General features: G+C 44.4%; 1 protein-coding gene across 1 annotated transcript; it reads right to left on the bottom strand.

Moving 5' to 3' along the window:
• Positions 1–347: 347 nt before the first annotated feature.
• LOC115031500 (uncharacterized) lies at positions 348–18,544 on the bottom strand. The gene is made up of 5 exons (XM_085842373.1): positions 18,444–18,544; positions 10,115–10,204; positions 8,842–8,968; positions 6,306–6,401; positions 348–3,766 (listed from the first exon to the last, which is right to left on the bottom strand). The coding sequence occupies exons 2-5, from the start codon at positions 10,145–10,147 to the stop codon at positions 2,145–2,147; spliced, it is 1,878 nt and encodes a 625-aa protein (XP_085698499.1). The 5' UTR covers positions 10,148–10,204; positions 18,444–18,544; the 3' UTR covers positions 348–2,144.
• Positions 18,545–24,842: the final 6,298 nt, after the last annotated feature.

Genomic DNA, 24,842 nt, shown 5'->3' on the forward strand with positions numbered 1-24,842 from the left:
GGGCATCAGATCCCAGGATAAATGGTTGCGAGCCACAATATGGTTGCTGGGAATTGAACTCAAGATCTTGGGAAGAGCAGACTGCTCTTAACATCTGAGCCATCTCTCCAGCCCCTGAAAGATTTGCTTTTATTTTATGTGTATGAGTGTTTTGTCTTCATGTATTGTGTGCATTGCATGCCTACAGTTCTTGTGGAGCCCAGAAAAGAGCATCCCCTGGAAGTTGGGTTACAGACAGTTGTGGACTGCTATATGGGTGCTGGGACCCAAATCCACATCCTCTGCAAAAACATCAAGTGCTCTTAACCACTGAGCCATCTCGCCAGCCCTGGCAATTTGATAACAAATTGGGGGGGGGGGGAGAGGAAGAGAATGAACTTAGGATAAACAAGGAAAGGCAGGCATACAGTCCAACAGAACCTACCATGAGATGGACTTTACAAAAGTCACCCAGAGTCCTCTGGAACAACGAGAATGGAAGTTTGGGTCCCCTGTTTTCCTATTTCTGCAGTGTGTACTCATCTTGCATGTTATCTTTCAGTTTGTTTTTATCCAAGGCTTTGCTATGTAGCCCTGACTGCCCTAGAACTCTGTAAACCTGGCTGATCTCTAACTCAGAGACCCATCTGTCTGTACCTCCAGAGTGCTGGAATGAGATGTGTGTGCCACCAAACACAGCCACAATCACCCTTTTAAATTTTACTTTTATTTATTTATTTGTATGTATGCATTTGTAGGCTTGATTGCCCATGTGCGTGTGTGTGGAGAGCAGATGTCAGTGTTGGGAGTCTGTTGCCCTCCACCTTACATTTTGAGACAGGATCTCATGGTAAGCCTGGGGCTCCCTGTTTCGGCTAGACTGGCCTGCTGGGGGCTTGTTAGTAAATATAAGAATGTTTCTTTTGTGACCTACACTATATATACACATGTGTATTTTCTCCCAAATAAATTCTAATTCTTTTGTTTCAGTCTTTAACTTCTAGGCACTTCCTAAAACAGATTCTACATACCAGACCAGATTTAATTTCTTTACCAATAAGAAAAAAATAACCTTTAGGATCATTAGAAAGTTTCCATCTTAAATACACTACACATACTAATTGTTCCACCTGAAGACACTTTCCGTTTCTAAATTGTTGTCACCACCTAAGTTCCAAGTTCGAGAGGCCATGGTTTAGAAATAATTTTTCTGGTTATCTAAGCACCCCTATGGGTCAGTGTATTGAAGTCCTTTCATTTTATGTTCTCTTGTTATCTATTTCATTGAAGTTTTAACTTTCCCAGGTTGGAGGTGTAGGTCAGTCACCTTTGACACTTCCTAGTATCACACCATCCACAAGTGGCTCAAGCTGGTGCCAAGAACAAGAACCGGTCAAAGGGGGCTCCCTGCTTTCACTGCTTCCTTTAATTGCACTGCTGAAGATGGACTGGGCACGTATGTCACAATGATCACTCTCTACACATGAGATGACCTCCCAGAACTCATGCCTGCCTGTTGCGACTCAACAAAGGAAATCTGTAACGCTGGGCCCAATAAAGCATTGGCTCAGGGATACGATACCCCCTCATGTTCCTTTGCCTCTGTGTGTGGCCTCTCTGTGTTCTGTGCTGATGTGTCTCCTAATCATTGAAGGGATGTTCTCCATCCAAACTTAATACAGTCAATCATGTTGCTAAACATTTTATGTGCATTAAATAAACATTTTACAATGAGTATTAGAAGAGTTACATAAATAACATTTATATTTTTAAAAAGGATTTTTCTGACTGTAAAATAAATGAGTAATAAACTTGAAGGAAACAAGATGATTACAGACATTTGAAAAAGTCCAAGCAAAACAATTGTGTTTTGGATCAGGAGGTTAAGGGACCAAAAATAAATGGAAATACTTAGCAGGTATATGCACAGGACCTGGCGACATAGAGGGATGCCTGAGATGACTGCATCAAGAACTCACCAATGATGGATGGTTTAAGAACACTTACTGAAGATTTCTCCCCATCCCTTACATTCCTAAGAGCTCTTTGACTTGTGTGAAATCTTCCATGTAGAGTACAGTGAACAATCTGGTTGAAAGCTAAATTCTCTGATGAATGCTACAGGTTCGTAGGCGGCTAAAGGGTTTGCCATGGGGGACACAGTTTTACAGTTTCTTTCCAGTGTGACACCTTTGGTGGCAATTAAGGGATGACTTTGTCCTGAATGCCCTTCCACATTTCTCACATACATAGGGCCTCTGACCACTGTGAAGTCTCTGATGCTGAGCACGGGAGGAGCCATCACCAAATGCCTTTCCACATTCGGTACATTTGTAAGGCTTCTCTCCAGTATGGACCCTCTTGTGTCTTATAAGATAGGCAGTATGTGTGAAGGTTTTGCCGCATTCGTTACACTCATAAGGTTTTTCTCCTGTATGGATTTTCTGATGTCTGGCAAGATAGGTACTTCTTTTGAAAAATTTACCACACTGCTTACATTCAAAAGGTTTTTCTCCCGTGTGGTTTCTCTGATGAGTGGTCAGCTGAGAACTCTCCCTAAAGGTCTTCCCACATTCCTTACATTCATAGGGCTTTTCTCCAGTATGAATTCTTGAGTGAACAACAAGGTGTATACTCTGCCGAAAAGCTTTCCCACAGTCCTTGCATTTATATGGTTTCTCTCCAGAATGTACTCTTTGGTGGCCAGTGAGTGACATGCTGTGGCTAAAGGCTTTTCCACAGATTCCACACTTGTAAGGTTTCTCGCCTGTGTGAATCCTGTAGTGTACAGTCAGGGATGACCCACTGCGGAATGCTTTTCCACACACGTGACACGTGTGTGGTTTCTCTCCGGTGTGAATTCTCCTGTGCAAAGTTAGTCCTATGTGAACACTGAAGACTTTCCCACAGTCAGTGCAGTCAAATGGCTTCTCTCTGGTATGATAATACCTAAAGTGACGAGTTAGGGACATGCTGTACCTGAAGGCTTGACCACACTCAACACACTGAAAGGGCCGTTTGTCATTGTGACACCTCTGATGCTGAGCAAAGGTAGAACTGTCCCTGAAGGCCTTCCCACATTCCTTACACTTATAGGGTTTCTCCCCCGTGTGAATCCTCTGATGCTGAGCCAGGTGGGCAGGCTGCCTGAAGGACTTTGTGCACTCCTTACATTTATACGGTTTTTCTCCAGTGTGAATTCTTCGGTGTACAATGAGGTATGAATTCTGGCTGAAGGCTTTCTTACATTCCTCACACTCGAAGAGTTTCTCGTGGGTGTGTGTTGTGTGATGCTGAGCAAGGTGGTGGCTCTGCTTGAAGGCCTTTCCGCACACGGTACATTGATATGGTTTCTCCCCCGTGTGAATTCTCTGATGAACAGTAACAGATGAGCTGTGTGTGAAGGTTTTCTCACATTCATTACATTTAAAAATGGTCTTCCCTGCCCAGATTTTCTTGTATTTCCGAACCTTGGGATTTTTGGAGAAGCTTTTCTTATTTGACTTGTGAGTATAAATATTCTCTTCTACACTATCCAGACGGGCAGATTTTAAAGATTTGCTGTGTTTGTAGCCTATTTCTTTAGTGTGAGTTCTTTTGTGAGTGACTGTTTCTTTCAGGTTAAATATTTCTTGACTCATCTGTCTATCAAGAAGGTCTTTGCATTTCTGCTTTCTTCCAGAAGTGAGAGACTCACAACCAACACTTGTAATGTTCTCCACTGACTCGTCCTCAAACGCCAATTGCCTCAGAGATAATTCTTGTGTCTTCTGTACAGATTCACCACCTGAAAAATGTAAAGCAAAAAGTCTTCTTTATCATCTGCTATCTAACAAAAGCAGCACTTCAAGTGGAGTAATTCCCAACGATTTAATAAACTCCATATAATTGCATACACGTATTTCAACTGGGAAATGTGCAAGGATGTCCCTGAGAATAAGAGCTTTGTGGTAATCTTGGATGAAAAACTGCATAAGTTCACAGCATAGAGGCGTAAAGCACACCTCTGGGTGTAGATGTGAGGTTGTTTCCAAAGCCATTAACTAGGGAGGTGACACCTTCCCTGGAAGTGTCACTATCCAATAAACTGGGAGATTGAAATAAAGGAAAAAGAAGGAGGAAATTCTGTAGCAAGGGCAGGCTTCTATTTGCTTTCTGGCTGCCATGACTAAATAGGTTTCTTCCACCATGCCCTTCCTCCATGTTTCTTCATGGCCACCAGTCCAAAAGCAACAGAGTCAGCTGGCCATAGATGTAAACCTCTGAAACCATGGGCCAGAAACAAAAACTCTTCCTCTCTTAAGATGTGATAGAAACAAATATGGCATCAGGGAAGAGATATCGAACAACATGGGGAAATGACAAAGTAAATGAAGAATAAGATGAGGTCCTAGAAGTCATTTGTAATGATAATGCTAATTTGACCAGAATACAAATTAAATTCACTTCTGTAATGTCTCCTACCTTTAAAAATATTTATTTATTTACTCATTCAATATGTGTGAATGATTTGTCTACATGTATGTCTATGCACCATGCACATGCCTGGTGCCTACAGAGGCCAGAAGATTCTCCTGGAACTGGAGTGGCAGACAGTTGGGAGCTGCCATGTGGGTGCTGGGAATGGAACCCAAGTCTTACCCACTGAGGTAGCTTTCCAGCCTCCTGTTTCCTACTTTTGATTAATTAGTATATATAGTTAAGTTCACTTAGTTTAACTACCAATATATTTAATTACTATTGCTTCTTGGAACTCTCTAGAGATTCCCCAGCAACCACACACGCCACACCATGCTTCATGACTTCCCTTGGGATTTAAAGGCAAGTGAGCGAATAAAATTTCACCATCAGAAAACAGTGCTCCTAAGTAAACCTTTATGTGTTTGTGTCTCAGTACACCAAACTCTTTCTCACACAACTCAGGTTTCATAGTAAGGGTTTTTCTTTCATTCTCTCACTTTCAACAACATAGGAAGAGCATCACTTTTCAGGCCAGTTAATATGGGGGTTTAGAAGCTGGAGAGATGGCTCAATTGTCTGCTCTTCCAGAGGTTCTGAGTTCCCAGCAACCACATAGTGGTTCACAATCAGGTATGCATGCAGACCTAACAAGCACTCGTATACATAAAATAAATGATTGGACCTTAAGAAAAGATTGCTTTAAAAAAAAAGTATGGGGCTTTGCTGTTATCTGCTGATTAAGAACAGGTGTCTCAGTAAAGGACTATGGAACTGAGATTGGCTCCTGAGCATGTCTGCAGAGGATCACCTTGACTGTCTGAATTGATGTGGGAAGATCCAGCCTAAATATAGGCCACAGAATTCTCAGCTTTGGGGCCCTGGACAGTGTTGCAGAATATTTGATCACATTGGGAACTCCAAGATTGTGAATGGGAAAACTTGTTGTAATGTGGCTCAGCTCTAGCACACACCTTTGATCCAAGAGCTAAATAAAGTCAACCCTACATCAGGAGGCAGAGCAAGTAACCAGCCAACAGGGAGTGAGCATAAGTAAACAGAAAGGAGGAGACAATGAGGAGAACGGTATTTTTTTATGATTTATTTATTCATTTTATGTATGTGAGTACACTGTAGCTGTCTTCACCAGCTACACCAGAAGAGGGCATCAGATCCCATTCTAGATGGTTGTGAACCACCATGTGGTTGCTGGGAATTGAACTCAGGACTTCTGAAAGAGCAGCCAGTGCTCTTAACCACTGAGCCACCTCTCCAGCCTGAGAACGGTATTTTTTAAGACAACATGGAGAAGGAGAAAGAGGCTTTTTCGTTCTGGGGCATCAATGAATAGGAAGGTCAGCTGGGTGGTTTCTCTGCCTCTCTGAGCTAGCAAACTGTCTGTCACCCCAGCATCCAGCTGGAGTCTTCATTGGTAAAATTGAATGTTTGTCTTTAAAACAACAGGATTGTATATGAGTAGAGAAAGCTAGCTTCATAGCAGGCAAGCATGCTTCCTCTCTCTGCTCTGTGGCCAGCTGTTTCAATGTCCTGCCGATATGAATTCCTAACAATGATGGACTACCATGTGCAACTGCAGCTGAAATAAACACTGTCCCCTTAAGGCCACTCTGGTCAGGGCGCCTCATCACAGCAATGGAAGCAGAACTAGGACATCCTCCTCTGTACACAATGACTTACTACAGAGACACACAAGCAGAAAGTGGAAGGGAGGAAACTGCAGCTCACACCCGGGCTGCTAAGGCTTAGGAAGAGTTTCTGGGCAGCCTCAGCCCAGGTAAGGACCTCTGAAGATAGATGGCAGAGCCATTCCCTAGAAAGGGTTTTCAATCTGCTTCTTGAATTCTCACCTTGTACTCTGCTTCCTGTCACCTGACCCTTCACCTCCCAAGGCTCCTTCCCATGTTCCAATAAGGAGATTAGAGATGGTTTGGAAATGCAAGCTCCTGCATAAAAAAAAAAAAAAAAAAAAAAAAGACACAAAAATAGGCCATGTTTTGGTTGTTTGGATTCCTAAGTTCGCTCCTTAAATTTGAAGCAACTACAAAATAAAAAATCAAACCCATTTGATATCTATCTTATGATAGACTGCATAAAACTCTGGAATAGTCTGGTAGCCAGCTGTCAACAGTCAACCCTACAGAAATTATATTGTTTCTTATGGAGTGGAGGAAGGGCAAGAACTTGGCTTGGTGTTTTTAAAGGGCCATCACAGTAATAAATGAGGTATATATTTTTTAAATAGCCTGCTAGGAGACAGGTGTAAAGAGATGTCTCAGTGCTTGGGAGAACATGCTGTTCTTGAAGACCTAGGTTCAATTTACAGCCCCTAGCAGCCCAGCAACACCTGCAACTGCAGCCCCAGGAGATTTAAGACCCTGTTGTGCATGCAACTACACTCAATGTACATACCTCCACATAGTCACATATACATTTTTTTTTTTTTTTTTTTTTTTGGTTTTTCGAGACAGGGTTTCTCTGTGTAGCCCTGGCTGTCCTGGAACTCACTTTGTAGACCAGGCTGGCCTCGAACTCAGAAATCCACCTGCCTCTGCCTCCCAAGTGCTGGGATTAAAGGCGTGTGCCACCACGCCCGGCTCACATATACATTTTTGTTTCATTTTTTGAATCAGGGTTTCTCTGTGTAGACCTGGCTGTCCTGGAACTCACTCTGTAGACTAGACTAGCCTCTAACTCAAGAGATCCACCTGCCTCTGCCTCCCAAGTGCTGGAATTAAAGGCATGTGCCACCACTGCCCGGCAGCAGGTACATATTATTTTTTAAAAGATTTGTTTATTTATTTATTTATATGAGTACACTGTCCCTGTCTTCACACACACCAGAAGAGGGCATCAAATTCCATGACAGATGGTTGTGAGCCACCATGTGGTTGCTGGAGATTGAACTCAGGACCTCTGGAAGAGCAGCCAGTGCTCTTAACTGCTGAGCCATTTCTCCAGCCCACATATTTTTTTTAAATGTATTTTTTTAATTACAAATGAAATCTCTTTATAAAACTAAAATAAATGAATTGTTAAAGGATATTAGAGATAGTTTGGAGTCTGAGTCAAATGAACTACATGTCTAAAACAGAACAAAGCACAGTAGCTTGTGATTGTAAAACAGAACAAAGCACAGTAGCTTGTGACTATAACCCTAGCACTTGAAACCCTGTATGAAAACAAACAACACTCTTCAGAGGACAGTGACAGGATCCAGAGCCTCTGCAGCTTTTACTTTCAATGTATTTCCCAGGCTCAGAAGGGTCTATATTAGTATCTGTAACAGTAAGCATCTGCAGATATTTTAAGACGTTGGGTTTTACTTATTTATCATAAATTAATAAAAAGATACATATTTGGGGGTCAGCGAGATGACTCAGAAAGTAAAGCGATTTGCTACCAAGCCTGACGACTTCAGCTGATCTAAGTTCTGTAAGTCATAATCCAATTTGTATGTGACATGCCCTACACACACACACACACACACACACAATCAATGCAATAAAAAAATTAGGATACATATTTGAAAAGTGATTTTCCATTTTTTTAGTAACCAGGCCATATTCTTCCCTAGCCCTGTTACTTTCTACCGGTTTTGAGACCTTGAGGCTTTCCAGTGGCCAGGCGCCTCGCCTTAGGACCGCAAACCTCTAGGTTCCACATAGAGAACGCTCTAACTGCCCTAACAGCAGGACCACTCCAACACACACACACACACACACACACACACACACACACTCATACACGCATGCTCACGATCGAGTAAAAAGCCCCAAGCTCTGAACTTGAAATCCCACCAATCTCCACCCTGGAAATCTCTGCTACAACTCCCCCACCCCCAACCCGTTCCTCCAAGAAACTCTACACAATGTCTGCCTCCCCTCAGTTCCCTGCTGCTTCTCACCCAAGCAAAGGCAGCCACCCTCTAGTGTCTCTCCCAGTATATCTCTTGTGTGAGATTGGTTGTGCTATGAAACGTTTTAGAATTCTTTTCGTCCTGACTGCCAAGATACTTGGAGAAATCTCCCTGCACCCCCACCCCCATCCCCAGAGCTGTTAAATCTTTGGGGAAACCTTTCCCCTCTGAGCTGTAACACACTGGGAAAGTCTTTCCTCTCAGAGGTGTAACAGTTACACTGACAAGAATAGCAGAACTGTAACATAAAGGTAATATAGAACAGAGGTGCTACCACAGTTCCCACCATGTTTGCAGTTCCACTTGCCTAAAGATATGACTGCCAGTATCTGATATATGTCAAATTCATAGACTGCATCTGAGTTTTTCATCTAAGCCCGACACAATAAACACAGATTTGGTAATAAAAATATGAAAGGTGACTAAGAGCAGCTTCTGGACTATCCACAGGAAGAGGGATTGCTTACCCACAGAAACCAAGTTCCGATAGTTCTCCAGCACCACAGTCCTGTACAAACTCCTCTGAGCAGAATTCAGCCACTCCCACTCCTCCTGAGAAAAGTCTATTGCAACATCGTTGAACGTCACTGCTTCCTGAGATGATACAAGTACATTTGCAAATTTTTGTTATGTTTTTATTCTTTTGTTTGGGGGAGAGGGAAGAGTTCCCCTTGGGAGTCAGTTGCTAATGGAGAGAAGACACAAGGGACTACATCTTGCACCACTGCACTTATTAGAAATGTCTGGAAGTGCAAATATGTAGATAGAAAACAAACTATAGTTGACTGGGAGTGGGACAGAGATTAAATGTAAATGAGAAGGTGTTTCTGTCCAGGAGTTTAAAGCCAGCTTGGCCAACATGTTGCACCACCTCCTACCATTTCAAAACAAAAAGAAAAAGAGTAAAATGACTCATGATGAGTGAGAGAATATTAAAAAACAAACAAACAAACCAACAAAACACTCCTTTTCTCCTCCCACACTCTCAAAACATCCATGATCTCTGATGATCAAAATATGTGGGATCCGCCCACCTGGAACCAGGCAGCTCTACTGTGGGAAGCAGGTGGAAGGCCTCGAATCTAAGCCAATCCTCACACACATTCCCCAAACAGTGTCAGGTATCACAGGCTGAGGGTTGAATGTCACAAGACTTCCTCAAATTCAGATGCCAATTACGAGCTCCATGTTATAACATGCATGTGGAGGGATACATGGGAGGGGCTTTGCATGTCCATCTAACATGGAACCCAACTCACACCAGTACTGAGATAGATACCTCTGTTTGCTGTAAAAGGAAACACATCTTCTGACAAGGCACAGTGGCACACACCTTGAATCCTTCTACACTGGAGCGTGAGGCAGGATGGTTGCTACAGGTTTGAAGCCAGCTGGGCTCCATAGTCAGACTCTGTCTCTCATCTCAGTACTAATCAAGCCCAACCCTCTTTAACTTTCAGGATCCAACGACGCACATCCAAGGTGGTTTGACCATGAACTAGTTAGATTCTACATCATAAAAGAGTGCGTAAGAAGCATGAAGACAATGGGGTTCTGAGTGGGCTCTACACCTTATCACAGTTATTAGTCACCTACTGGGCAGTTAAGGTTAAGGACAATGTCTTGTGGGAGAAGGGATGGCCAAGCCCCGGAACAGACTATTGATCAGAATTTCCCAAGTAGCATTACTAAGTGCTAATCAAGACCCCTTCTCATGGAAGATAGAAGATGTAAACTAACCTGTAGCATGGCTTTCATTAGTTCAACTGTCATGTCTTGTCTCCTCCTGGTTTCTCTCTTGGAGAACAACTGTATCCTGGGAAGTCCAACCTAGGACAAGAGAGTTTAGTTGAAACCCAAGGTCTTCACCGTTCCCCCAGCATTACCAGTGTAAATGGTTCCTTATCTTTCTTTCCTCCCAGGTTTAGCTGGCTGTGAGCAAGCATGATGCTTCACCCTCACTGTCAATGTGACTGGATCTAAAATGACCTACAACATCAAGCTGGGAATCCGATCTGTGTGATGCTCACCCATTATCAAAGAAGCTTCCTCTCGCAGGAGATGAGAACTAACACAAAGACAAGCTCCTGGACAGTGTACACAGAGCGAGAGATCTTGGAACACTCAGTCCTAAATGGGATGTCTTCTTCCAACCCATCCTCTCAGGGATTAGGGAACTATATGGTAGAGGAGGTAGAAGATGGAAAGATCCAGTGGGGATGAAGGACACCAAGGAGAGAGTGTGTTCTAGACACAATAAACTCACAGACACTGTGGTAGCATGCATAGAACCTGCACGAATCCAAGCCAAAAGGGGTCCCAGTGCTGAGAGCGGAAGTACAAGTGCAGAAGCTATCAACAATCATCAACCTCTACCAATCGGAGTCTCACCAAGGATACAAACAATGCTCAACGGCAGGCTTCAAGGCAGCAGATGGCCAATACAAAATGAACTCAATGGAAAGGTTTTTTAAGTCTCATAATGTTTTGCTTTGTCTGGGCATTTTCTATACCTTACTGATCGGTTGCCTATATATCATTATGGTTTCTGATTTTGTGTTTTTCTGGGGTTTGTTTGTATGTGAGTCTGTGTGTTTCTCATTCCCCTTCTTTGCTTTTTTTCTGTTTTGTTTTGTTTTGGTTTATCTGTTTTATTATCTGCCTGCTTGTTTTGTTTTCTAAAGAGAGAAAGAGAAGCCATGAAGCTGGATGGGTGAGGAGGAACCATGACCAAAATATATTTATGAAAAAATATTTCAAATAAACAAATAAACCACAAAATCTCACAGGAGACATAATGCTTGGCATGTCCATGAAGGTGTTTCCAGTGACCATCCCATGGGCTGAGATCTCACATTAATTTAAAACAAAAACAACAACAAATCAATAACAACAACAACAACAAAACCGACAAAAGAGGCAAGTCAGCTATCAGTTCATGGCTCTCTGTTTCTAGCCTTCAGAGGCAATGTCTCCTCACACAGTCTCCTCACACTCTGTCACTGTGACTTCTGTGCCATGACAGATTGTGTTCAAGTCCTGAGTCTTTTTTTTTTTTTTTTGGCGGGTGTGTGTGTGTGTGTGTGTGTGTGTAAGGGGTCAGGGATTTTTGTCAGAGCAATGAGAAGAGTAACTGATAGCTGGCCACGCAGTCACTTGGAGTAAAGCAAAATACTTAATCACTCCCTTCCATCGGATGGCAGTCCGGCATTGTTATCCCGAAGGCCCCTTCCTGTTATCTGGTCTGACTGCACATAAAAAGTCCTACAAAGTAGTTATTTCTTCCTTCCACTTTATAGGCAAAGCTGGAATTGTTCTCTGTGGAGGTTTCTGATCTATGGTTTAGCATGGTCAGCTTGAAATCCTACTCTTAATGCCACCACACCTAAGGGTTTCTATCTGTGGTAGCTTTAATACGATTGGCCGATAGGGAATGGCACCGTTAGGAGGTGGGAGTGAGCTTTGGAGGTCTCCTCCTATGCTCTGGCTCCACCCATTGCAGAAGAGAGCTTCCTCCTAACTGCCTGAGGATGCCTGTCTCTCCTGGTTGCCTGCAGATCAAGATGCAGAATTCTCAGCTCCTCCTCCAGCACCATGTGTGCCTGCATGCTGCCATGCTTCCCACCATGATGATAATGGACTGAACCGCTGAACCTGTAAGCCAGCCCCAATTAAATGCTGTCCTTTGTAAGAGTTGCCTTGGCCATGGTGTCTCTTCCCAGCAACAGAAACCCTAACTAAGACACTATCTTTCTCTACCCTGAACCCCAGGGCCTTCACTTCTTTCTCACTCTGGAACAACAGAACTTTGGGAACCAGTTCCACTACCGTGTCACATCTGTCCTTAGCTCACTCGTTTCCTCCTTTCTGACCTAGTTTAGACGGCTCAGCTCAGCTACTGCAGCTTCTTGAATGCTTAGATCTAGGATTCTTAACCCAAGCAACACACAGTTGCAAACAGCCAAACAGAGAAAATCTAATGCTGGGGGCCAGAGAGATGGCTCAGCAGTTAAAAGCACCAACTGCTCTTAAGGACCTAGTTCAGTTCCCAACTACCACAGGGCAGGTTACCACCATCTGTAATTCCAGTATCAGGGCAACTGTTGTGGGAAATAGAAAAAAAAAGAAAAGAAAAGAAAAAGAAAAAGAAAAAGAAAATCCTGCCAACTCTCCTGCCCCACCGGGCACATTCCCACTCTAGTACTGGCACTGACAGGCCACAACATTGTGTCCCAGTGGGGTCCTGCTCAGCAGGTTCTTGATGCCAAGCTACTCTCTCCCAGCTAGCCCCCACTACGCTTGTCCCTGCGCCACTAGTTCTTCCTAATGCATAAACCCATGTAGTAACTAAATGGGACCGCCAACCTCGCGGTTGTATCTCACAATACCCAGTACCCCAGTAGAATCATGACTCTTAAAGGTTTATAAATCAATAATATCACAATTTAAAAGATAACAATGCAATAATTTCAGAGCCAATTGATAATGATAAAAGCTTTATCCCAATATTTCTAACCTTGTGAAATATAGCTACTTGTGGCTGGTAAATGCCATGTAGATACACGTCTGAAGCCATCTTGGTTCTTCTTTCTACTCCCTCTCTCCACTCCCCACTCTTCGCTCCACCCCCCTTTCCCTGTCCAACCACAGACCTCCTCTGCAGTAATGTAATTGGACAGGGAAAGTCCTGTGACAGGGAACCAATGTCTTTGTTTGGTTTTTTTGGGGGGGTTGTTTGTTTGTTTTTCGAGACAGGGTTTCTCTGTGTAGCCCTGGCTGTCCTGGAACTCACTTTGTAGACCAGGCTGGCCTTGAACTCAGAAATCTGCCTGGCTCTGCCTCCCAAGTGCTGGGATTAAAGGCCTGCATGCGCCACCACCGCCCGGCAGGAAACCAATGTCTTATTCTGGTCTCCAAGGAATACACGTGGTACACAGATAAACATTCAGGCAAAACACTCATACACAGAAAGGTAAATAAATCTTTAAAAAATATATAATGCTAACACAATATTGTAGTGAATATCTGCAATCCAAATATTACTAGTCTAAGGCAGGGTACTTCCCAGAAGGGCAAGACTAGCCAATGAAACCCTGAAGAAAGAGGAGGAGAAGAGAGAGAGAGAGAGAGAGAGAGAGAGAGAGAGAGAGAGAGAGAGGGAGAGAGGGAGAGAGGGAGGGAGGGAGGGAGAGAGAGAGAGAGAGAGAGAGAGAGAGAGAGAGAGAGAGAGAGAGAGAGAGGAAAAAGAAAATCTCTCAGAGCCTAGAAAGATAGCTTAAGGGATAAAGGTATTTGAGGATCTGAGTTTGATCCATAGGACTCACATGGTAGAAGGAGAGAACCATCCTAAAAATTGCCCTCTAACTTACACACACACACACACACACACACACACACACCCCATGCTGTGACATACATGCGCCCCACAACAAAACTAACAGACAAAAATTTAATTCAAAATATAATGGTATTTTTATGTTTTAAAAAATCTAATTCTATTAACCTTCAAAGTAGTCATTCCATGCACACAAGGCCATGATTATAGCCTAGGAAGCGAAAATGTAAACACCACATGGTCTCACATGCTACCTATCTCATGCAGCACACAATTGCAAGCACCAGAAAGAAGACACATCACAGATACACATGCCGTGATCTTAGAAAGGCCTGGGGAAAACACACATCTTCTGCACAGACGCCCCAATCTCATTCTCTCTCTCACACCCACATCAAGCTCACAGCCTCTTAGCTGTTTCTCTCACATGCACAGAAGACTCTGCAACTTCAAGAACCCTACATTTCTAAAGCCTTCCAAATACTACACTATGCGTCACAGTATCCTTTTCATACAATTTGGTCTTGAGCACAGCTGCTCATCTTTCTCTCCCATTTCCACCCTCATGAATGTGATGTTTTCTGGGCACAGAGGTATGCTACTATAACCCTGACTTTTGGAGGACAGCAGCAGTATCTTAGGGTTTTATTCTGTGAAGAGACACTGAGACTCTAGTAACTGATATTTTTAAAAAGCATTTTGGTGGGGCTAGCTTACAGTGTCAGAGGTTTTGTCCATTATTATCACGGCGAGAAGCATGGTGGCATTCTGGAAGACATGGTGCGGTGCTGGAGCTGAGAGTTCTACCTCTTTATCTACAGGCAGCAGAATAAGGCTCTGTGTTACACTGGCAGTAATTTGAGCATGGGAGACCTCAAAGGCCACCTCCACAGTAACACACTTCCTCCAATAAGGCCACATCTATTTTAACAAGGCCACACCTTCTAAGAGTGCCACTCCCTATAGCCAACCAAGCATTCAAATACATGAATCTGTGGAGGTCACCACAGACAAGGAGATAATGAGTTTGAAGGAGGATAAGCTGGGATACAGAAGAGCCCCATTCCAGCCTGGCCTACCCAGTGAAACTTTATATATGGGAGTATAAGCTAATGCTTTCACTATGGATATCAGAATAAAATTTCTCAAAAAAAAAAAAAATGGACCTATACCACTCCAGGGCATTCTCCCAAGGGGCTGTATAACCTATCCCTGGCACATATACACATTCAGAGACACATAAACATAACAGTTGAAACATGGTATCCATCTAGATGCCCATCAACAATGAATGAAGAAAGAAAATATGGTATGTACAACAATGGAATTTGGGGCAGGGGCTGTAAAGAAGCACTATCAGAAAAGGGAAAATGAGCCACACGTGGTGGCACACGCCTTTAATCCCAGCACTCGAGAGGCAGAGGCAGGCGGATTTCTGAGTTCGAGGCTAGCCTGGTCTACAAAGTGAGTTCCAGGACAGCCAGGGCTATACAGAGAAACCCTGTCTCGGGGGGGAAAAAAAAGGGGGGGGGAGGACCAACAAGAAAGAGTTGGGAGAATTCGAGAAAGAATGAGGGAAGAGGACCAATATGAATAAAATATAAATGGAAGTTCCATAATAGAATCTATTACTTCATAAGCTAATTTAAAAGCAACAAAAATTTTAATCCAAAATCCATAATAAAAGAAAGGAAAACCACAGTGGCCTTTTACAGACTCTCTTTCATGTTCGACTCACGCCAGCTTTGGAAATGTCTTCCAAACCTACATCTACCTTTTTGAGTCATCTTAATCGTCAGCCAGGGTTTTTGTGTTTTTTTTCCCCTTTGTTTTTCCTTTTAACTATCATCCCAAATAAAAGTTTCCCAGACAAAGGCTAGTTTGGTTCGCAGCAGCAGCTTGCAACTCAAAACCTGCTCCAGATCGCGGAGAGGATGCTGCCAAAATTTCTGACAAATACTAACTGGGTCAGCACGGTTATGAAGACGTTCCTTTTATTAGTGGTCACGAAAGCCCCACTTAGGGAAAATACATTCGCGCCAAAGGACACCATTCAACTGCAAACAGACCGTATCGACTCCCCATGGGGACCGCCCGGGTGCCGACCCGGCAATGGCTGAAACCCACAGAACCCCGGCTCAGATCCCCGCGCATCCGCACTCAGGCTGCAAAGCCGCCAACCAAGGCGGACGCCCGCGTCTGCTGTGGAAATCCGCCGCAGTCCCCAGCCCACCACGCAGCCGCTCGCCGACCCGCCACGTCCCGCCTCACAGCCCGCCCCGCGCGCCACCCCCGCCCAGACTCTCTTTCAGAGATAACACTAGTTGCTTATAAATTACAGCTTGTTTCACACACACACACACACACACACACACACACACATACACACACACACACACACACACACACATATCCTAGTAACTTACATTCCAGTTACTTTCTTACACACACACAAAAACACACACACACACACACTGATACTTCTCATCCCTGTCAGTCAAATGTGCACACACACAGGCCAGACACAGGCATACTCCAATCTTACTGTGCACACCACACACATATACACACATACACAAGTGTGTACCATGCCCCTTTTCATTCAACTTCTCCAAAGAGCTTCATGCATTTGCTGATATTTGATATATTAGTATATCTGGTTCTCATTGCATGAGCTTTTTCTGAGGAGACATAGAGCAAACTCTGTTTACCTCAGGTAGGAGACAGGCCTATGTAATGACCCCACAAAAATCCACCTTGGTGAAACAACAGGTTTATTGGGCTTTTTTACAGAGCACGGGTAAAGAGTTACTTATAGGAGCATGGGTAACCCCAAAACTTCTGCATCACCCCAAAGTCTCACCCTATCATAGATGACATCTTCATGAATTCTGCATTGGAGTTAACCCTTCACTTCCTATATCCTCTATCATCTACCAGGAGACACTGTGACTATGGCACTCCTGTAAGAGAAAGTATTCCACTGAGGCCTGCTTACAGTTTCAGAGGTTTAGTTCATTATCATCAGGGTGGGGGCATAGTGGCACACAGGCAGGCAGACAGACAGACAGACAAAGTTCTGGGGAAGTAACTGAAAGCTCTACATCCAGAACCACAGGCATCAGGAAGAAAGAGCCACTGGGCCTGGCTTGGGCTTTTGAATCCCCAAAGCCTACCCCCAGTGACATACTTCCTCCAGTAAGGCCACACCTACTCCAACAAGACTACACCCACTCCAACAAGGCCACACCTTCTAGTTCTTCTCAAGTCGTACCCTGATGACTAAGCATTCGAGTATATGAGCCTATGAGGGCCATTCTTATTCAAACCAGCACATTTCACTCCCTGGCCCCCTTAGGCTTGTAGCCATATCATAATGCAAAAATGCACTCAGTTCAACTTCAAAGGCCTTCATAGTCTATCACAATGTCAGCACTAAAGTCCAAAGCCAAAATCTCTTCTGAGACTCATGCAATCTCATAACTGTAGCCCTGTAAAGTCAAAATTAAAAAGCAGATCACATGCTAGCAACATACAATGCCAAAGCATACACTTTATTTCCAAAAGTGGGGCTGGAGAAATGACTCAGCGGTTAGGAGCACTGGATGTTCCTCTAGAGGACTGGGGTTCAATTCCCAGCACCCATATGGCAGCTTACAACAGCCTATAACTCCGGTTCCAGGAGATCCATGTCACCAGGCATGCATTTGGTGTACATATTTGTGCATGCAGGCAAAATACCCATACAAGCAATAATAAATAAATCTTTAAAAAACACACACACATTCCAAAAGGGAGAAAAAGGAGCACAATAAGAAAATCAATACTGGACCAAAGAACAAAGACGGAAAACAAGCAGGGCAAACTCTAAATTCTGCATCTCCGTGTCATTCAGATCTCCGAATCCTTTCAGCTTTGCTGACTGCCGCGTACTTCTCTCTCTTGGGCTGGTTCCACACTCAGGCTGCAGCTATCCCATGACTCTAGTATCTCCAACATCTTGAATTCTCCAGCACAATCCTATCTTCACTTTACCCGCTTCCCTCAACGTCCTCTCAGGATTTCTATGCAGCGATACAATACCCCTGTCAGAAAGCTCGTTGAATCCTTTCCTTTTGAGTCGCTATGGACACTTCGTTACATAAGCATGGCTGTGTAAATCAATTATCTGAGTGTGGGTTGCACACGCCTGTAATTACAGCACTTGGAAGGCTGAGTTAGGAAGATCAGAGTTTCAAACTCATCCTCTACTTACATAAAGAGTTTGAGGACTGCTGGAGTACCTGACATTCTGTCTCAAAACATCAACAAAAGGACTGGCCTCTAGTGATCAACCTCAGCTCCCGTCCTCTCCTGGATGGGGTTTGGGACTGATCCTCTAATCCCGTTTAGCGTCTGCGATGATCAGCCCCGACTCTGAAACTACCTTGAGTCTTGTCAGCCATCAATCAAGAGCAGTCAACAAGGTATTTATTACTTTGGAGATTCCAAGCATTTAAGTGCTGTTAATGCAGATCACCGGAAGACACACCTATCATCATACGTTTCACAGTTCTCTCACAATCACAGCACTTATTTCTCTCAGACTCTGTCTCCCTTTCTCACACCGAAAACTTACAGCCCAGTTCCTTTCACACACACACCGGCCTGGCACACCCAAGCACAGACTTAGATCCGGACGCCCAGTCGTCTGCGCTTTCGTGCCCCCTAGATTCCACGCAACCGCCCGCCTACCTCCAGACAGAAAACACAGGGACCACGAGGATCTCCCCTGCTCGCAGCGCTCGGGCTCCCACTCCCTAACAAGCGTCTCAACTCACCCGCTAGCTGCCTTACCCAGACGCTGTCAACCGAGGAACGCTGGGAGGTAACTTACAAGCTATGTGTGCGCAAACGCAGCCTCTGCCAGCGACAACCTAAGAGCCTAATCTGAGAAAGGCGGGGCTTAAGGGGCGTGCACTCAGCGAAGTCTGCGACGAGAAGCAGGTACTACGGAGAACAGTTTCTTAGTCTGAGGGTGAAGGCAAAGCTAAGAGAGAAGAGCAAGGGTCTCAGAAGTTTGATGTGAGGGGCTGGGCTTAGATAGGAAGGTTCCCAGAAGAAACTGGAGTAAGGGGCGGGGCTTGGTGAAGAAGGGGCGGGTTCTCAGCAGAGTCCCTGGAGTGGGCGGTACTAAGTGGGTAAGGGGCGGGAGCTTATCCATATTAGGTGAGGGGCGGGGTTATCAAGTAGGGCAGGGTTTCAGCACGGTGTGAGGTGAGGGCAGGGCTTAGAGGAGGGGCGGGTTCTCAGAAGAATCCGAAGTGAGGGCGGGGCTTAGCAAGAAGGGTTGGTCTCCGCCTCTGGAAGTCAGGGCGGAGCTTGGAGGAGAAGGGGCGGGTTCTCAGCGGCTCGTGTGAGGGCGGCGCTAAGCATTGAAGGGGTGGGTTCTCAGCAACCTGAAGGGGCGGGGCTTAGCCAGTAGGGCGGTTCTCCTCACATTCAGAGGTGAAGGCGGGGCTTGGAGAAGGGGCGGGTTCTCAGCAGATTCTAGAGGGCGGGACTTAGTGGAGAAGGGCGGGTTCTCAGCAGAATCTAGAGGGCGGGGCTTGAGGCGAAAGAGCAGGTTCTCAGCGTAGTGCACGGTGAGCCTGGCGCTAAGCAGAAAAGGAGAGAGTTTACAGCATTCTGAGATGAGGGGCAGGGCTTAGCAAGTAGGGAGGTTCTCCCCGCAGCCCGAGGTGAAGGCGGGGCTTGAAGGAGAAGGGGCGGGTTCTCAGAGGAGTCAGAGAAAAAGGGCAGGATTTGAGGAGAAAGGCACCATTTAAGGCTGGTTGCAGAACGGATTGGAGCTGTGACAGTGTGTGGCTGAGTGCATGATTATGCAGAAGGGTTGCCCAGGATTCCTAGCCGTGTCGGTTAAGGGCGAGTCTTGCGCCAGCTCTTTGTTTGGCTTCCCATCCTTTCGCGAGGCTTCCCTCACACTCTCATTTGTGAGCCTCCTTGATGTCACTTGTCCCTTACTTAACTAAGTTCGATCTTTATTGTTAGTTTTTGAGATTATGATTTTTGTAGAGGGGGATTTGAGGTGGTTAACCCAGACTAACCTCCGAAATGGGTAACTCTTGATTTTTCTGTATCTATCTTCCAAATTGAAATTAAAGGTGTGAGCGGAAGTTTGATCTTTGCGGGTAAGCTTTGATACAATAAGAACAGCCACTATTCTGCATCTGATTGTCTCCTCCCTCCCACTCATGTTGATCACCTCTGGGATCAGCAAACCAGCATATGTTTCACCTACAAAATGGGAATGTCATAATGTTGGAAGCAGCAAATACGACAACGTCATAGGAACCAAAATATAAGAGTCAGATTTTTTTCTGCCTTTTGCCAAACTAGAAATTAACCCTGCTTTGAAGAACCAAGAAATCAATAGTTGTATTAAAAGCCGAAACAAATAAAACGAGGCCACATGGATGAAGAGAGAAAAGAAGCAAAGACAGTTCCCTGGCTTCTTGGATCTTAATTTCCACAGATAAAGCAGACCTGACAAATGGGGGGCTACAAAGAAAAATAAAGTAGGGAGGGTGTGTCATACATTTCCTAATTTCTTCAGATAACATTTCAACATCTTTGAAAACCTATTCCATAAAAGATATCTGCAAGTTGTCATCAATTTAGTTTTGACAGTACCTGGAATTGAACGCTTGGCCCTACAAAACTCCCCACTGTTTGAGATGGAACTCCCAAACTTCAGTTGTTTTACCTGTGTTTCTGACTCTAAGCTGAAGTTTCTACCACCCGTGCTTCTTGAGTTCTATTAATTTGCTAGCATGAAAGATATCAGGAAAACACAAGATTCTCTTTGTTGTTGTTGCTGTTTATAGGAGACTTTAAAGGACACAAATGAACAAGTTGAAGAAAGTCCAGAAAGAAGTAAGAATTGGAATTTCTCTCCCCACAGGGTTGAAGTGTGTCACTCTCCTAGCACATGGCTGTATTCTTCTTGGTCTTTCTGAAAGCCTTGAATTGCTTGGAGGCAGGGGCTGCAGGGGGGTGGGGGTGGGGCGTGGCGGGCCGAGCTGAGGTTTTATTAGGTAGGTATGATTGATGAAGTCATGGGCTACTGTTAATCTATGTTACCTTTATCCACCCCATGCCTCCATACTCACACCCTCACCTCCCATCCCCCCCCCACACACACACACAACACACACTCCAAAGATAGAACTGTGAGTTACAGCTGTCTTAGCACTTGGTTGGCTCCCTGTAGTCATGTAAAGTACATGTTACCACAGTGGTTCTCAGCCTTCCTAATGCTGCAACCCTTTAATACAATTCCTCATGTGGTGATGACCCCCAACTATAAAATTATTTCCTTTGCTACTTCATAACTGTGATTTTGCTACTATTATAAATTGTAATGTAAATATCTGATATGCAGGATGCCTGATATGCAAACCCTGTGGAAGGGTGGGCTGACCCCCCCAAAGAGTTCTCAACTTCCCCATTGAGAAAAACCTCCTTAACGAACCATGTTGAGTGTAGCTACTGATTCCTGCAACCTCAGCACTCAGCTGAGGCAGGAGAATTGCCACAAATTCAAAACCAGCCTTGGTTTCATAGTGAGTTCCAGGCCAGCCTCAGCTAGAATGAAATCCTCTTTCAAAACACTTTTAGCTTCCAGAAACTGGAGGTGCAGAAGTAAAGAAAACATAAATTTAAAAAAAACAAAACATGTAACGATTTCATCAACAGAAACTCATATGTGATTGAAATGGCCTTATAAATAACAAAAGGCTATTTTTCCACTTGTGGAAATGATGAAAAAATATATAGATGAGTGGTAGCAGAGTGAAGACTATATGGTAGATGAATAGACAAATAGACATGAGTTACTGATAGATGGAGAGGCAGATGGTAGGTGGATAGGTATGAATAAAGAGAGAAAGAGATGGATACAGGCCTCCTTGTTGGTCTCACTATCTAGACACCTGTTCTGACTTTCTGTACTTTTTTGTGTTCCTAGACAGAGAACAACATGGCCTAATCCCGCAACTGAGGTAAAGGGTGGATGTATTGTAAGGGTCCATGGCTTGCAAAGAATGGTACCCCAGACTCAAGAAGAATGCAATGTCAAAGAGCATTTATTCTGCAGAGATCCTGCATGCATGGGTCCAACATACATCGAGATGGAGTACAGGTGTGGACTTTGCAGAGTGAGTTTAAAGCCTGTTAGGGTAGGCCTGGCTCTGGCTAACTCTGTCTTTTCAGTATTAAGCTCCTTGGGTTGCTGTTTCTACAGTGGGGGTGGGGAAGCCAGAATTCAGCTGACACACGAAAACCATGTTGTAGGGGAAGAAGGTAAATTGCACTGGGTTCAATGTCTTATTGAAGTTGCAGAGGCAGCTCAGTGCTAAATCCTGAAACTGGGAAGGCCTTGGATTGGATAAAGTGATGGTGCTTACCTGAAATTCCAGCCTTAGCTACATAGTGAGAGTCTGTCTCAACCAAAAAAAATTACTATATTCCTGTCCTGCAAAGCTGTACACAAAGGATCAGAAGATATGGACTCAATCTGGAGTTGACACAAGGAGAGATGAAAGGGTGTTTAATAATCTTTAAAAGCACCAAGGTATGAAAGGACGATTCACAGTACTCTAGTGCCACCTGCTGGGAAGAGTGTTCAACTACACCTTTATTTTATTCATTTATTCATTCATTTATTTATTTATGTTTAAAGATTTATTTATTTTATGTATGTGAGTACACTGTAGCTGTACAGATGGTTGGAGCCTTCATGTGGTTGTTGGGAATTGAATTTCCGATACCTCTGCTCGCTCCATTCAACCCCACTCTGCCCCACTAGGCCCTGCTCGGTCCTGCTCCGTTCGGTCCACTCCGTTCCCTCAGTCCCTGCTCGCTCTAACCCAAAGGTTATTTATTATTATAAGTACACTGTAGCTGACTTCAGACCCACCACAAGAGGGTGTCAGATCTCATTACGGGTGGTTGTGAGTCACCATGTGGTAGCTGGGATTTGAACTCAGGACCTTCGGAAGAGCAGTCAGTGTTCTTACCGGCTTGCCGGCCCCCATTTTATTTTATTTTATTTTATTTTATTTTATTTTATTTTATTTTATTTTATTTTATTTTATTTATTTAGGTGGAATATTGTTGCCCGGAAGTTCTAGGCCACGGTGATGCTCTTGGGTTACACACTACCACACTCAGCCAATCTGTTTTCAAAACATGGGATAGTTTGGGTCCTACTACTAAGATGTTGCTCTCTTAAGGGTGTTGGATCCCCTGGAACTGGAGTTAAATTCTGACCTGCCATGTGGTTGCTGGGAATTGAACCAGGGTCCTCTGAAAGAGCGGCCATAACCACTGATCCATCAATTCAGCCAGAGATGTTGTTCTGTTAAGCCAAAATTTTCTCACATGCTTCCCCCAGCTAGACATTCATTTCTGGGACAAGTTACCCCAGACTCAATGCCTTGAAAAGAAGGGACTCCTTAAGCCACTAATAATAGTGTATTTGTGTACTCAGTAGGCCTGGCTTCCAGACCAATCCTAATTCTACTGGAAAGGATGATGGGAACTATGCTTTTTGTGGATTCCTAAAAGGCGACCGGTTCAATGCAGTTTCTAGCCAGAAGTCTCCCTAAGTACTGAGTCCAATTCGGTGATGTTCTGACTGACAGCTGGTGGCTCTGGATAGTGGCTACTGTCTAGACCCAGCAACAGTTCTCAAGTTGGGCTGCAGTGAATGATGATGCATGATCCAGGTATCTGCTGTTAGATCTCTACCCTGGAGACATTCCTGTGGATGTAACTCCCCAAGTCCCCACCAAAACATGGATGGGTAAGATGCTCATCAGAATTTTTTTAAAGCGATGTAAATACTCAGCAACAGAGAAATGGAGGCAACCATTGCTGGTTCTTACAAGGCAGTTACACTGAGGTAACAGCAAACATCAGCTGGTGTGTCAACATATAAAAGTCCTTCTCACTCCTAGTAATGGGGAACATGGGGCTGAGCTAGCCATCTTCTGTAACCAGGCAAGGTTGGTTGGGACTAGAACACCAATTCAACCACAAAGCCTTCAACCTACAATCTGCCCTGCCTGCGGAGTGTTCTAAGACTGAGGCCTAGCAAAATTGCATCAAAGAGACCAGCAAGACTCTATCCAGCAAATGATGGGAACAGAGGCAGTGTCCTCCAGCCAAACCTTAGAAGGAGCTTGGGAGTCATGTGGAGAAAGGAAGGGAAACCAGAGGGGTTAGGGACACAAGAACACAAGGCATAAAATCATGGACTTGTGGCTCTCTTGGAAATCCGCGAGTCTGTAGGGTCTGACCTAGGGTCTGCATATGTTATGGCTGAGCAGAACTCCTTACAGTGTCAGCAGGGCCTGTCTCCAACTCTTTTTCCTGCTTATAGGAAGGACCCTTCTCCTCCTTCTGAGTTGCCTCATCCAGCCTTGATGTGATGGCATGTGCTGGTCTTATTGTAGTTTGTTATGCCCTGCTTGGTTGATGTCCCTGGGAGGCCTGCTCTTTTTGGAAGAGAGGCAGGGGTGAGGTTGGGAGTCTGGGGGAGAGGAGAGATGGGAGGAAGATACTGAAGGGAGGAGAGAGGAAGGGAGAGAGGGGAAACTACAGTTGGGATGTAATATATGAGAGAAGGGGAGAAAAGACCAAAAAGATCTTTTTTAAAGTTATGAAGACAAAGCTGAGCAGCGGTGGCACATACATTTAGTCCCAGGACTCAAGAAGCAGAAGCAGACAGATCTGTGTGAGTCTGAGGCCAGCCTGATCTACAGAGCTAGTTACAGGACAGCCACATAAAGAAACCCTGTCTGGAAGAACAATAACAACAACCAAAAAAATCAAACCAAAACAAAACCATGAAGACACAAGTCAGAAAATATTGGGGAGTGGGCACAGAAAATTTGGCACGACTTTGGGAATCGTGGTACTGTGGTAAAATGGCAAGGAAGGAAGAACCTAAGGTTGCAGCTTAACTTCATAAACTAGCTACCCAAGATACAAAGGGTGTGCTGGCTCCATTGTTTTCCACTGGACACAAGCTAGAATCCTCTGGGAAGAGGAACCCTTAACTGAGGGAGTAATCTCCATTAGATCAGT

The sequence above is a fragment of the Mus caroli genome, unplaced genomic scaffold (assembly GCF_978045245.1).
Source record: "Mus caroli unplaced genomic scaffold, Mus_caroli_1 scaffold_8, whole genome shotgun sequence".
Taxonomy (NCBI): Eukaryota; Metazoa; Chordata; class Mammalia; order Rodentia; family Muridae; genus Mus; species Mus caroli.

Coding starts and splice junctions, on each gene's coding strand:
- LOC115031500 (XM_085842373.1), bottom strand. CDS start 10,147: ATGACAGTTGAACTAATGAAAGCCATGCTACAG. Junction 8,969..10,114: donor TAATGAAAGCCATGCTACAG/GTTAGTTTACAT, acceptor GTATCATCTCAG/GAAGCAGTGACGTTCAACGA. Junction 3,767..6,305: donor GACAGGAAGCAGAGTACAAG/GTGAGAATTCAA, acceptor TACATTTTTCAG/GTGGTGAATCTGTACAGAAG.